This window comes from Bufo gargarizans, chromosome 7, assembly GCF_014858855.1.
Source record: "Bufo gargarizans isolate SCDJY-AF-19 chromosome 7, ASM1485885v1, whole genome shotgun sequence".
NCBI lineage: Eukaryota > Metazoa > Chordata > Amphibia > Anura > Bufonidae > Bufo > Bufo gargarizans.
In genome coordinates this window covers 53,304,151-53,319,894 of record NC_058086.1, presented here as the reverse complement: position 1 = coordinate 53,319,894, position 15,744 = coordinate 53,304,151, and the positions used below count along the sequence as shown (strand labels likewise).

At 43.9% G+C, this 15,744-nt stretch overlaps 2 protein-coding genes across 2 annotated transcripts in view; one reads left to right on the top strand and one right to left on the bottom strand.

The window, feature by feature from the left end:
- Positions 1–299: 299 nt before the first annotated feature.
- Positions 300–15,744, top strand: part of TUT4 (terminal uridylyl transferase 4) — an 86,768-nt gene continuing 71,323 nt past the window's right edge. The window contains exon 1 of the mRNA XM_044301923.1: positions 300–405. The gene's annotated coding sequence lies outside the window, so the exon portion shown is untranslated. The remainder of the gene's footprint in view (positions 406–15,744) is intronic.
- GPX7 (glutathione peroxidase 7) lies at positions 6,666–14,973 on the bottom strand. Its single transcript, XM_044301924.1, has 3 exons — positions 14,696–14,973; positions 9,798–10,059; positions 6,666–6,970 (listed from the first exon to the last, which is right to left on the bottom strand). Exons 1-3 carry the CDS (start codon positions 14,825–14,827, stop codon positions 6,807–6,809), a joined length of 558 nt encoding a protein of 185 aa, XP_044157859.1. The 5' UTR covers positions 14,828–14,973; the 3' UTR covers positions 6,666–6,806.

The following is a 15,744-nucleotide window of genomic DNA, read 5'->3' as shown; positions in this document are numbered from 1 at the left end:
TGCACAGGCACCGCAATACCAACGACTGGCAGGTAAACACTGAAGAGAATGCACGAGGGTTGCGATTCCTTCAAACAGCTGCTTGGCGGGGATTCCAGGAGTCGGACCCCAACCAGTTTGATATTGTGCGGAAAACCTCACAACCCTTTTAAGAGTCCATACAGTATATCACACAAATGAACCAGATTTCTTTAGTGTATGAAAGCTCTATGTCATTGCCTGCAGTTTCATTTCTTCTAGAACCCGCTCACACCCTGTTTTGTTATTGCACGTGGAGAAGATTACCACATAGCTATGACGGGACTCGGAGATAAAGAAGGAAAACTAAGAAGAAATCAAAGCAACTCGGCTGCGTGAAGTGATGGAACATGCCAAAAGATTGATGAGGACCTTCACAGAAACCAGGTATGTACAGTCCCATCTATCCAGCATAGACATCAAGTATTTGCTCCTTTGGGGGAATTTTGATAAGCTTAGGCTGTGCAACACAATTTTCCCTGATAGGTCATATGGAGAGGGGACGTCTCAAGCGAATGTTCATGTCTGATTTATGGATCTGTGTTGTACAGATCTGAAATACAGCCTCCGTACAATCTTACTGAACCTGTGTTTGCCTACTATTGTGTCATATTTAAACACGTCGCATACCTATGGCGAAATATTTCAGAACCATAGGAACTTCATGTGTCGTAATACAGGCTCAGTGCATACAGCTTTTCCATATGTATGCAGCCTTATTAATATCCGATAATCTCAATTAAAGGGGTTTTCAGGGAGTAAAGTATTAATGACCTATCCTCTATAGATCATCGGTATTTGATCGGTGGTGGTCCAACTCTTGGTACCACCATTGATCAGCTGTTTGAAGAGTCTGGGGCGCTCCGTTGAGTAATACGGTTCCTTCCTAGGCCAGCGGCATCGCGTTCATTGGTCTCATGACCTACGTGCTGCTCAGTCCCATTCAGGGCTCATGCACATGGCCGTTGCCCCGCCGTGGCCGTATTGTGGCGGGTCTGCAATACACGAGCACCTGCCGTGTGCACTCCGCATCACGGACGCGGACCCATTCACTTGAATGGGTCCGCAAACCCGGAGATGAGGTGCGGAAGCACGGATCGTAACCCCACGGAAGCAGTACAGAGTGCTTCCGTGGTGTTTCTGGTCGTGCCTCCGCACTGCAAAAACAGTAGTGCATGTACTACTTTTTTGCAGTGCGGAGTGTGGGATGCGGATCGCGTACCCCATTCAAGTGAATGGGTCTGCGATCCGCATGCGGCTGCCCCGCGGTCGGTGCAATTTGCGGTCCGCAGCACGGCCCTGGCCAGCACAAAGTCTTGTGCATGAGCCCTCAAGTGTATGATCCTGGGCTGCAATAACGTAAGTGGCAAAGCTCAGCCTTTTCAAGCAGCTGATCGGCAGGGGGGATGGAAGTCAGACGCCAACCGATCAAACACTGATGCCCTTCCCTGAGCATAGGCCATCAATATTGCACTCCTGGAAAACCCGTTTAAAGGTAACTTGCCATGTTGATCATGCAGTCCAATCTGTTAAGCAGACTGATATACAGGTGAAACTCGAAAAAATTTGAATATTGTGCAAAGTTCCGTTATTTCAGTAATGCAACTTAAAAGGTGAAACTAACATATGAGACTCGTTACAGGCAAAGCGAGATATTTCAGGCCTTTATTTGTTATAATTTGGATGATTATGGCTTACAGCTTATAAAACCCCAAAGTCACAAATTTGAGGTCCCCTTTGCTCAGGGGGTATGGATTACCGTAATTAGCTGACTAGAATGGGACACTTTGACCCCAGAATATTGAACCTTTTCACAAAATTCTTATTTTAAGCTGCAATAATACATTTACTTTTAATTTGCAAATAAATGGACTTTTGCACGATATTTTAATTTTTCGAGTTTCACCTGTATAACTTTGTAGGAAAAGATTCAGCTGTAACTTATTGGTCAAAATCTCTTCTCTTAGGAGTCCAGTACAGTTATCTTATCTGCATTCACGCGACCGTATGTATTTAGTGATCCGCAAAATGCGGATCCGCAAATACAGATGATGTCCATATTGCATCCATTTTTTGCGGATCCATTGTAACAGTGCCCATCCTTGTCCGCAAAACGGACCAGAATAGAACATGTTCTATCTTTTTTGTGGGGCTACGGACATACGGATGAGGACAGCACGCGGTCTGCTGTCCGCATTTTTTGCGGACTCTTTGAAATAAATGAGTCCAGATCCTATCCAGAAAAAAAGCTGTATCGGATGCGGACCAAAAATACGGTTGTGTGAATGAGCCCTTATACAGGGAAAACGGTCATTCTCATCACTGATTGGGACCGCCCACTGGACTCTTGAACAGAGATTTAAACCAATCATTTACAAGTTATATTGAATCTATTCTCACAAAACTATTGGGGTCATTTATTAAGACCAGCGTTTTGGACGCCGGACCTAATTACCCTGTGCTGGCGCTTGATGCGCCTAAGTTATGTACAGGCGTTGGCATAGCAGGTTCCCTTTAAAGCAGGCATCCTCAAACTGCAGCCCTCCAGCTGTTGCAAAACTACAACTCCCAGCATGCCTGAACAGTCTACAGGTATCAGCCTACAGCAGGGCATTGTGGGAGTTGTAGTTTTACAACAGCTGGAGGGCCGCAGTTTGAGGATGCCTGCTTTAAAGGGATATTTCCATCTTGTAAAGTGATAGCATAAGACGAGGATGGGTGAGGCTCCCAGAGGTCGAACTTTTGAGAATAAATTGACTGCAGCGCCGCATGCCTTCCACTGGTTTTCCCTGCACAGCGGCATTCCTGGCTGTGGAATGAAATGCAATGCAGCTCAATTCAAGATGGGGATAACCCTTTAACTGCCCCCATTTATCAACATTTCCAGGTTGGGGGGAACTGACTTTTATATTCATCTATGTGATTACTGCCCCCATGATCCCTTCTTATTTCACGTATCTCCAGGACCCTTCGATACACATAGGAGAGCGATAATAGCTTCCTTATAAACTGCAGAACTTGTGTGCACTGCGCCTTTAATGAATAGGGACTTTGGATCTCAGTATGGTTAGCTGAGATTTCACAAAATAAAAAAAAGTCATTTTTTTCCACTACCACTGATCTATAATTACAGCCTCTCCTATAATAATAATTCGACATCATGTCTATGGGTTATTGGAGCGCAGTGAAAATACACTTGTAGAACTGATTTCCATTGATTGACAATAGCGTCAGCCTTAACACGTGCGTCTCTAGAGATTTTCTGTCGGTTCGCCGCCATCTGCCTCGCTATATTCGTAGAAGGAACCCTTATCACTTGCCTTCAGATTTGCGCATCTAGCCTCCGATATTTGTGTAACATTGTCTTAATTAGTTTACAATTTACAGACATATGTTAATTCCAGTTATAATTAACAGCAAATAAAACGCTGTCTATGAACTGAAGTAGGAAGGCTTGATTTCTCCAAGGAATCCCTGATGAAATAAACACTCTGGTAAATTATGCTATTTTTGTTGAGATGGAAATCACACGTGGCTTTGAGACCTCCTTTGACGTGCAAAATAAATATGTTTGTCATCCGTGTCAATTACGTGTTTTTAGATCTGTACTGATTTTGCAATATCTAAGTCTTAGGCTGGTTTCACACGAGCAAGTATCACGCTCCAGGCTCTCAGAACAGCTCCTGTCCTGACCACACAGCACTGGTGGGGTCGCATAGCATTATATTGATGTATAATGCTATGTAACCCTTAGGCCCCTTTCACACGGGCGAGTATTCCGCGCGGGTGCGATGCGTGAGTTGAACGCATTGCACCCGCACTGAATCAGGACCCATTCATTTCTATGGGGCTGTGCACACGAGCGGTGATTTTCACGCATCACTTGTGCGTTGCGTGAAAATCGCAGCATGCTCTATTTTGTGCGTTTTTCACGCAACAAAACACGCTGAAGGGGTTAAAAATTTTAAAAAAAAATTTAACTTGCTTGTGCAGCCTGGCATCTCTGCTGTCTGTCTTCTGTGCTGTGTGCAGGAAAAGGACCTGTGGTGACATCACTCCGGTCATCACATGATCCATCACCATGGTAAAAGATCATGTGATGGACCATCTGATGACGAGAGTGACGTCACCACAGGTCCTTTTCCTGCACACAGCACAGAAGACAGAAGAGATGCCGGGCTGCGCGAGCAAGTGGATTAAGGCGAGTTAAATTATTATTATTTTTTTTTAACCCCTTCAGCGCTATTGTACTATTGTAAGGGAAAATAATACAATCTACAGAACACCTATCCCAAGCCCGAACTTCTGTGAAGAAGTTCGGGTTTGGGTACCAAACATGCCGATTTTCTCACGCGCGCTGCAAAATGCATTACAATGTTTTGCACTCGCGCAGAGAAATCGCGCATGTTCCCGCAACGCACCCGCACCTTTTCCCGCAACGCCCGTGTGAAAGGGGCCTTACAGTTCTGGAATGTATTGGGTAACACTGACAGCAGTATGTCCGTGTTATCCAATATATTCCAGACCTCTAAGGGTTACATAGCATCATAAATCAATATAATGCTGTGCGACCCAGTCATTGCTGGGAGGTCAGGACCGATTCGCACTGCGAGTCCAGAGCGTGACACTCGCTCTTGTGAAACCACCCTTAGGGCTCATGTACACGACAGCATGTATTTTGCGGTCCGCAAAAATTACAAATGACGTATATGTGCATTACGTACTTTGCGGAACAGAACAGCTGGCACCTAATAGAACAGTTCTATCCTTGTCCGTAATGTGGACAATAATAGGACATGTTCTATTTTTTTGCAGAACGGACATATAGAAACCGAATGCACACATATAAATGTATACATGTAAAAACAACATCTGCATTTTTTTACCGGACTGTGCAGGATACAAGAACGTGGTGTGCTGAGTTTTTGTATTCTTTTTTTTCGAACGTACACGTCAAACAGAGGCATAAACCGTGATGTAAACCCTCCCTAAATGAAAAGATCACATCCAATTATACGGACGCAGATGTGATATTATCATTCATATAAGGCACTTGCCATTTTTTATTGAGGACTCGGCATCGCCTTGCATTACTTTATTCACTTTGTGCACGCAGTTTACTGACCTCATGTACACTGCTGTATTACGGCTCGCTACAGCCAGACACGCGACCGACCGTATCCGGATTTTGGTATGCAAGCCACAGATTTGCGAAACATGGTTAACCTCCATGTGCAATCCGTATTTATCACTAGAAATTACTATTAGGACATAAAAGGACGTGTTCCATCATTTGTGGAAAAGACTTTACGGATGCGGACAGCACACGGATCACATCCGTGTGATGTCTTTTTTTTTTTTTGCAGACCCATAAAATGTAATGGGTCTGTGTGCAATCTGTTACAAGTGTGGATCGGACATGGATACAAAATATGGTTGTGTGCAGGAGGCCTTATGCACATTTCAATGTCCATATTGAGGTCCACAAACCACAGATCCACAAAATATGGGGACCTTCCATATGCAATCCGCATTTTTCTCACTCCCATAACTAGAAATTACTATTTTTGTTCAATATACGGACGAGAATAGGACATGTTGTATAATTTGGGGAATGGACATACAGATGCAGACATGGATGATGCCCATGTGCTGCCCTTTTCTTCTTTTTTTTTGTGGACCCATAGAAATGGATGGGTCGGTATGCAATCCGTAAAAAATGCAGATTGGACACGAATGCACAATACGGTCGTGTGCATCAGGCCTTGTTCTGGGCACCAGTACAATTTTTTGGGACCCTACCTCATGTCCATATGCCTTTCATTTCTTACACAGACACAATCCATTTACTATGACAAATTCTGCACAAATCTAGTAAATCTACTAACATTTGCTGTTTACCAAAAGAATTCAAAGAATACAGTTTCATTTATTTTATTGGAAAAAGCTCTGGTTGAAGTGGCATTTCTTTAGAAGTGGTAAAAAAAAAATCTTTAAAAAAGTAGAAAAAAAACAATACTCGTTGAAATATCCAGAAAAGCGACATTTTCTAAATCCGTTACAATGAGGAAGAAGCTGACGTGTGGAGCTTGTTGCTTAATAGCTTCTTTATTACAGAATCTTGGGAAATCTTGCAATCCTGAGTCATGCCCTGTGCTTCGGAACATCTTATTGTAAGGAATGACGACTTCTTAGGAATTATTAACGTTTATGTGTAGGTTTTCATGGCAGCAATACCAGCCAATCCATGCATTCCATTGGTGGAAAGACTCTTTAAAGAGGACCTGTCACCTCTCCTGACATGCCTGTTTTAGTAAGTACTTACATTCCCCATGTAATAACATTTCTGAAGCATCTATTCTTCTGACTCTATGATGTGCTGTTCCTATGTTATTCCTACTAGAAGTTTAGAAATGAATGTACATCTGGGTGTTACCAGCTGGGAGTCTGTCCATGCACAGTTTACATTGTCCAGTCAGTGCAGCCAATGTCAGACTGTGCAGGGACCCCCCCCCCCCCCCCAACTGGTAACACTCATCTGGGCCTTTATTGCAGACTGGTGGCAATTCATTTATAAACTTCTAGTAGGATTAATAAAGGAGAGTCATAAGAATAGATGCTCTAGAATTGTCATTACACAGGGGGGGGGGGGGGGGGGGGGGGGAGCAGTTACTAACACAGACATGTCAGGATTAGTGAGAGCTCCTCTTTAATCAGATGGTCGGATTAATGACCATAACCCTGTCCCATTCGCTGAGATATCATAGTCTGGTCACTGATGGTGATCATCAGAGTTCCTCTTTCTTCTTTAAGATCAATTTCCTCACCAGCTCCGTAACATGAGGTTTCACCTCTTCCACGGACACGGTAGGACCCCACGCATTCACCACTTTTCCATCAGGTCCAACAAGAAATTTCCAGAAGTTCCAGTCCGGCTCTTTACCAAGGGATTCTGAGAAAACAGCAAAAAAAAAAAAAAAAAAAAAAAAAAAAAAAAAAGGCAAAGCCGTAAATAAAACTGAAGAATAAGGACAGTATGCAACATTTAGATCATTCAATTCCTTAACCTCCTTGATGACCTCCGCCCTACATGTACAGCAGAAGTCATCACTTTAAAGATGTCGCCTGCTCTCAGCAGACAGCAGAGGCCCAAAGCTAATGTCTGCGATGGGCCATAATACCGATCACAGACATTTAACCTCCCAGATGCCATGGTCAAATGTGACCACGGCATCTGAGCGGTCAAGATGTGGGAGCCGCACCCGCAACAGCCTCTCCCAGCTGAGATCGGGGAAGCTGTTACATTACCATGATAAGCCTGCTTGAGGCTCCAATACCTAACCCTGGTATATTCCAATACAGGCCTGCAGGTGGCAGCACTGTATTGGAATATAGTGAATGCTGTGTTCTGTGATCGATAAATCTAACAATTGCTGGTTATAATCAGCTAGGGTGACTTTAAAAAAGTAAAATAAAAAAAATAAAAAAAGCTTTTAAAAATATTTTTTGAAAAAGTTCAGATCAACCCCCTTTTGCCATAATCAAATACAAAACGGAAAAAAAACATCATAAGCATTGCCGTATCCGAAAACGCCAGCACTACTAAAATATAAAATATTTATCCCATACGCTGAATGGTGTAACAGAATTGTTTTTAACATGGCCAATTCATAATTTTTTTCTCAGTTTACCTCCCTAAATTTTTTTTTATAAAAAGTGATCAAAAAGTCCCACAAAATGGTATCACTGAAAGGTACAGATTGCCCTGCAAAAATGAGCCCTCACACAGCTCCATGGGCGTAAATATTAAAAAGTTATAAAGGTTAGAATATGGTAATAAAAAGAAAAAAATAAATTTTTTACAATGTTTTTATATATATTTTTTTCAGTATTAAAACACACACAAGAAAAGCTATATAAATGTGTTATCGTTGTAATCATATTGACTCAGAGAATGAAGGCAACAGGTCAGTTTTACCTGTGGTGGAATTGTGTATTTTTTTTTCCAATTTCACCTAATTTGTTATTTTTTCCAGCTCCCCGCTACATCACGTGAAATGTAAAATAGTGCCATTAAAAACTACAACTTGTCCCGGAAAAAAAAAAAACTCATACGACTATGTGAACAGAAAAATAAAAAAGCTCTAGGAAGGTAGGGACAAAAGAAAAACGAAAACACGAAAACAGAAAATTGCTGGTTCCTCCAGGGGTTAAAATAGTGCAAAGTAATGAGGGTTAACCTCTTCTTGCACGTTGCACATAACTGCATGTCAAGAGCATGAGACAGTTTGGACACGCTGGCGTACTGTTACGCTAAAGGGGTTGTCCAACCTTTACTAAGTGATGGTCTATCCAACTTCCGGAGACAGAGCTACACCCGAACAGCTGATCGGCAGGGGCGTCAAACCAGCTTGTGATGGCGTATCCTGTGAATAGGCCATCACTTAGAAAAGGCTGGACAACCCCTTTATGGTTATGTGGTTATCGTCCTGCCCATTCGATCCCAGCAGTTAAAGAGGACCTTGCGGGGCTAATGCTGCCACCCTGCCTGTTTTTTTCAAATATCGATCGTATACCCCGTTGTGCCCCCTGCTGTTTTCCTGCCCAGCATGTTAATACTGAGCATCGGTACAGGGAGGAGGAGACGCCAGGGTTTCTCAATGGGTATCTCCTCCCTGGCTGTGCCGCGATCCAATCACAGCAGCGAGCATCACAGCCAGGGAGAAGGTGAGCTTTTTTTTTCTCCCTGGCTGTGATGCATTGAGAAACCCTGGCGTCCCCTCCTCTCTGTACCGATGCTCAGTATTAACATACTGGGCGGGAAAACAGCAAGGGGGCAGCATCAGTACCCGGCAAAGAAAGGCATTTAATTGAACTAATAAAAATCTATGAAAGGTCCTCTATAAATAAGCGTGTATGACCTTTTAGTCATTTAGAGATGAGGTTTATTAGAAAAACAGTTAACCTTTGTGACAGAACAGCTCAATATTTTTAATAAAGACCGATTGAAAAAATAGAATTAGCCCAAAATAAGTAAAATGCAATAATAAAAACAAATTGCTCCTGAAGGTGTACATAGCCTTTAAAGGCTGTGGACACTTTCGGGCCAATTTTTTATGATTGCATTTTACTCATTATGGACAAAAAATATCATTTTTTCAATTGGTCTTTATTAAAATGAGGTTATACATGGGGTTATAAAACAGTCTATTTGCACAATGTCGCTTCTGAGTTCCATCAGCTGAAATCTCATATGAAACCTTATCTTTGATCTTCTGACCTCATCTACATTCATTTAAAGGGGTTGTCCTGCCATATATTTTGATATTTGATCGGATCCGCTGATCGGCTGTTTGAAGAAGAGGGGGTGCTCCATGGGAGCGCTGCTTGCTCGTCTTTACACTACGCATCATCTCCTTTTGAGACGGCATGCAGCGTAATGACCAGTGGCACCTCCTCTTCAAACACCTGATCTGCGGGGGGTGCCTGGTGTAGGCCCCCCCACGATCTGATACTGATGATATATTCCTATAAGTTTGATAACAGTTTAGCTGTAATGAGTCAGGAGATCAAAGATTATTTGCCGGAACTCAGAAGCAAAGGTCTGCACATAGACTGAGTCTTAACCCCATGTATCACAAAAACTGCTGAATATTTTTCTTAATAAGAAATATATTTCATAAAAAAAGTGTCCATAGCCTTTAAGAAGATCTACGGCCACTCTTAGCTTATTGTTTAACCCATCAGCAGCCATGACGCACATCATTTTCAAATCTCACCTGTCAAATATTTGTAGGCAGCATTGGCTCCCATACCAGTCACCGCTATCTTGCTGAACATGGGGAAGGTAACATTATAAGTAATTTTGACAAAAGAATCAATCTCGCGTTCGCTGTTTGGCTCCTGATGCCCAAACTGGTTACAAGGGAAGCCCAAAACGTTGAAGTGGTGAGATCCCAGGTCCCGCTGCAGCTTCTGTAACGCCTTGTAGTGGCCATCCGTGTAGCCACATTGACTAGCCACATTCACAACCAATGACACCTAGGGAGATGAATGAAGGGGGGGGGGGGGGGGGGAGGCGTTAAGAGGTAGAATAGTGCAGCGAGTGTGTATTTTATTAACTCAGGAGATCTCTGCCAGCCTGGTATTAACGAAGATCTATAAATCTGTGTTGTGGTAATGAGAGCGATGAAATAAACCGCATGTTCCACTGGGACAAGTAAGAAGATGTTATCGGAGGGTGGCTGCGATCTTAGGCCCCTATCGATCATCAGGACGAAGGGGATGCTATGATTCAGAGCACGCTGTACCCTTTCAGCGTCACTGACATTTCCATTTTCGCACTGGGGTCAGTGGGAGCGCAATCAGACTAAAGCCAAAAGGCCACAGGCTCGCTGCAGCGTGGCAGTTGGTGCGGGGGGGGGGGGGTCTGCACCAAGGGAGCACCACCAATAACATATTCTGACATATTTCACAGACATGTTAAAACATATTTAAAGATGCACATATACCCTTTATAGGAGAACTGTCACCATTTCTGAGTTGTCTGTTTTAGTAACCACTTGCATGCCCCCTTTAAAGGGCATCTGTCAGCAGTTTTGTCCCTATGACACTGGCTGACCTGTTACATGTGCGCTTGGCAGCTGAAGACATCTGTGTTGGTCACATGTTCATATGTGCCCGCGTTGTTGGGGAAAATTATGTTTTAATATATGTCTAATAAGATTGTAGGAGCAACGGGGGCGTTGCCGTTACACCTAGAGGCTCTGCTCTCTCTGCAACTGCCGCTCCCTCTGCACTTTGATTGACAGGGCCGGATGATGACGCTTACACTGCCTGGTCATTTGCAGAAAGAGCAGAGGTGTAATGGCAACACCCCCGTTGTTCCTAGAAGCTCATTTGAAAATATTAAAACATACGTTTTCTCAGCAAAGCGGGCACATATGAACATGGGACCAACACAGATGCCTTCAGCTGCCAAGCGCGCATGTAACAGGTCAGCCAGTGTCATAGGTACAAAACTGCTGACAGTAATTGCTAACAGTTTGCAATGAAGGTCCAGATGGCTGTTACTAGTTGGGGGGTGTCCCTGCATAGTCTAACACTGTCAGCATAGTGTCAGATAGTGTCAGACTGTGCAGGGACACACCCCTAACTAGTAACACCCATCTGTTAATAATTCATTCATAACTTCTAGCAGGAATAATAAAGGAATGGCACAACATAGAGTCATAAGAGGTGACAGCTCCTTCTCAGGCAGCACAGTAAGCTCGGTATTACTGGGGTCTAGCTGTTGATTTTCTGTGTAAATTCCTGAACAAATATCAGCCCATTCCTGTTGTCAAATGAGTTTTCCAGCTTTATGTTCAATCAATGAATAATACAACTTTCCAGTATAGGGGGAGATTTAGCAAACTGGTGTAAAGGCAAACAGGCCTAGTTGCCCATGGCAACCAATCAGATTCCACCTTTCATTTTCCAAAAGAGCTTTGAAAAATGAAAGGTGGAATCTGATTGGTTGCTAGGGGTAAACTAAGTCAGTCAGTTTTCCTGTACACTGGTTTTCATAAATCTCCCCATTACTGTTTTAAGCTCCCATTTTTAAGATCTCTGCTTGCTTGTATCCACTCCTCCATGACCTAAACAGCCTGGACGGCAGAATTAAAGGGAATTTATCACCACATATCTCTCCATATAAACAGGTCACACGTAAGATGTCCTCTTGTCCCATCTCAAAATGTGGCCGCAATGTAGAGAAATGAGCTTTTTCATAGTATGAAAAATTAGCCCCTTGGTGCAATGGGAGCAGTACTGACTCCATCGGCCAGTAAGCTTCTGTAGTGTTCTGCGCCTGCGCCAATCAGTGAAGAGAATGCGTAGGTGCGAGACTTCCTGAGGCGTGTGGTTATGGGGGCGTGTCTTAACACTGGGTATTAAGTCGCTGTCATACTATGGCTTCCAGTAATATTAATGCCCCCATTAGTGCCCCCCAGTAATAATAATGCCCCCATTAGTGAGCCCCAGTAATAGTAATGCCCCCAATAGTGCCCCCAGTAATAGTAATGCCCCCATTAGCACACTCCAGAATTAATAATGTCCCCCATTGGTGCCCCACAGTAAGAGTAATGCCCCCATTAGTGCGCCCCAGTAATAGTAATGCCCCATTAGTTCCCCCCAGTAATAGTAATGTCCCCCATTGGTGCCCCACAGTAAGAGTAATGCCCCCATTAATGCCTTCCGTTCCGCATCTCCGGATTTGCAGACCCGTTGAAGTAAATGGTTCTGCATCCGTGATGCGGAATGCCCACGGAACAGTGCCTGTGTATTGCGGATCTGCAAATGCGGTCCGCAATACGGCCACGGAGCGCACACGTTCGTGTGCAATAAGCCTAAGTTTGTGTGCATGAGCCCTAATACTGATAAGACACGTACTTAGAACGCTCCCTCTCAAGCTAACAAGAATATCCTGTCCTTTAATGTGTGATGCATCCGATCCACATTTTTTGCGTATCGAATGCGGACCGAACATACGGTTGCTTTGGACAAGGCCTTAGTCCCATTCACTTCAGTGCAGAGTCACGGGGCACAGAACCCCCTCGTTTTCAGGATGGGTGGGGGTCTCAACAGAAAGTACTATAGAAATATTTCTGTGGAGCTAATGGGCCTTTTATATAAAATCTGCACAACGCAGACTTTGCAGTACATGGCGGTAACCCTTCTACTCCAGCACATGCCACGTCTGCACACCCCTTGTAAGGAGCACAGAAGGGGAGGGAGGACGCTTCATACCAGTTGTAATTTAACCCCTGTGTGTCCAAACAAGAGCAGACAAGCTTCCTCCGTCTCGCCCACCAGGAGAAGATTATACCTTAGGTTTTCAGGGTTAGTTGACTAATGAGCCCGGCGTGCCTATAGGGCGGAATACACACACAGCTGGTTAGTAGAAGGTAAAAGACACAGAGGCGTTACATTTACACTGCGGTACTTACAGCTAAGGTCGAACAAACAGGCACAGAGGGGTCTCAAAATAGACCGAATGCTTCTCATTGTGCCTCAGGAGTCGTCCTCCGCGATGGGACGTATGTATAAAAACCGTCTCATGATGCGTGAGGACAATATAACACACAAAACAATAGAAATAAAATGACCGTAACTGATTTGCGGTCCACAAATCACAGTCTGTGTGCCGCCTGCATATAATATATTTGTTTGTGGGTTCATGGACCTCAATGGGTCCATGGGCCGCATTCTGCAAACATATTCTATCTTTGTGCGGAACAGACATACGGATGCGGAAAGCGCACCGATCATACTGTGTGCTTTCCGCATCCATTTGTCCGTTCCACAAAAAAATAGGAACTGTGTCCTATACTTGGCTGCAAAATGCAGGCCACGGACGTACTGAAGTAAATGAGTCCGCAAGGAATGCGGGCAGGATCCATATTTTGCGGATCTGCAATTTGCGAACCGGCAAAATACATATGGTCGTGTGCATGATGCTTATGTCAAAGTATTGTACTCATGTGCTGGAAAGTTCTAAGTGATGTTCTGTACCAGTGATCCACAATGATTTCCAGTTGTGACAAAACTACAACTCCCAGCATGCCCTGGAGGGTACTGTTAGGGCTCATGCACACAACCGTATTTTGCATCCGTGTCTGATCCGCTTTTTATATTTTATTTATTTTGCGGATTGGACGAGGTCCCATTCATTTCTATGGCTCTGCAAAAAAACAAACAAGGACATGTTCTGGATGCAGGAAAGTTCTAAGCAGCACATAACTGTTCTATACATACAGCTATATTACAAAGTTCTAGGTGTAGGAAAGTTCTAAGCACTAGATAGCGGTTCTATACATACAGATCTATTACAAGGTTCTAGATGTAGGGCAGTTCTAAGCAGCCAATAGCTGTTGTACACAAACAGATCTACTACAAGGTTCTGGATGTAGTAAAGTTCTAAGCAGCCCATACTGTAGCTGTTCTATACATACAGATCTATTAGAAGGTTTTGGATGTAGTAAAGTTCTAAGCAGTAGATAGCAGTTCTATACAAACAGATCTACTACAAGGATCTGGATGTAGGAAAGTTCTAAGCAGCCCATACTGTAGCTCTTCTCTACCTACAGATCTATTACAAGTTTCTAGATGCAGGGAAGTTCTATATAGTGCTATCTATAGGTCTCTGCTTGGTGAAGAAACTTTCTAGATGTTGTAGATCCGGGATCAGCAACCTTCGGCACTCCAGCTGCTGTGAAACTACAATTCCCAGCATGCTCTAGTCATTTCTATGGGAGTTCAGAGAAGAGCAGAGTAAGTATGCACGCTGGGAGTTGTAGTTTCATGTCAGCTGGAGTGTCGGAGGTTGCCTACCCCTGTTGTAGATCAAGGATCAGCAACCTCTGGCACTGCAGCTGTTGTAAAACTATGACTCCCAGCATGCTAACTTGCTTGGCTTTTGTCAGAACTCTTATAGATGTGAATGGAGCATGTTGGGAGTTGTAGTTTTACCCCGGCTGGTGTGCCGGAGGTTGCTGACCCCTGTTCTAGGTTTTAGTGACATGAAGTTCCATGCAGAAGACATTGCACAGGGGTTCTAGCTTGTTACAGGACGGTTCTATGTACATAGACCTTCAGTAAGGGAAAGTTCTAGGCTGCAGAAGTTCCAGACACTCACCGACCCCCTGTACTTCTCCAGAGACACCAGTTTGCCCCTGATATTCACCACCTTGAAGGTGTAGAAGTCCCGGTTCTTCTGCAGGGATGGTGCCAGGAAGAGGAGTAGGAGCAGCAGCACGTAGGAGTACATGGTACTCAGATAGATCCTCCGTGCAATCCCTGCTGCCAGCTCCACAACTGCTGCTCCACAGGAACTGGGGAGGGACTGGGGGTTAACGCTTTGTGCACTGGACAGCTATTAGTAAGGCACACAGACCCCTCATCTAGCCATCCCTATGCTCCAGATATCCTGTTTCATGGGGAGGAGGATTGTACAATTGGTGTGATGGCGCCCCCTGTCCTGCAGTACCGCTGATGCCTGCTTTACCAGAAGATCTAGGGAGCATATCTCCAGAACCATATGGCTATTTCAGTGTTTTGCGGTCCGTTTTTCACTGATCCGTTGTTCCGTTTTTTTGTTTCCGTTGTGTTTCGGCTCCGTTTTTCCATTCGGCATATACACTATACAGTAATTACATAGAACAAAAGATGGTTCCGCAAAAAACGGAACAGATACGGAAGACATACGGATGCTTTTCCGTATGCATTCTGTTTTGACCTATTGACTTTAATAGAGCCACGGAATGTGATTTGCGGCCAAATATAGGACATGTTCTATCTTTGCACTGAATGGAGATACGGAATACATACGGAGTACATTCAGCTTTTTTTTTTTAAGACCCATTGAAACGAATGATACCATATACGGACCGCAAAAGAACGGCACGCAAAACGGAAAAAAAAAACGGTAGTGTGAAAGAGGCCTAAGGGCTCATGCACACGAAGGTGTATTCTTTCCGTGTCCGTTCCGTTTTTTTGTGGACTGTATACGGAACCATTCATTTCAAACTGACGTTAGGGCTTGTTCACACGACCGTATGGCTTTTTCAGTGTTTTGCGGTCTGTTTTTCACGGATCTGTTGTTGCGTTTTTTGTTTCCGTTGTGTTTCCGTTTCTGTTCCATTTTTCCGTATGGCATATACAGTAATTACATAGAAAAAATTGGGC

Coding starts and splice junctions, on each gene's coding strand:
- GPX7 (XM_044301924.1), bottom strand. CDS start 14,827: ATGTACTCCTACGTGCTGCTGCTCCTACTCCTCTTCCTGGCACCATCC. Junction 10,060..14,695: donor TGGAGAAGTACAGGGGGTCG/GTGAGTGTCTGG, acceptor TCATCTCCCTAG/GTGTCATTGGTTGTGAATGT. Junction 6,971..9,797: donor TGCCTACAAATATTTGACAG/GTGAGATTTGAA, acceptor CTGTTTTCTCAG/AATCCCTTGGTAAAGAGCCG.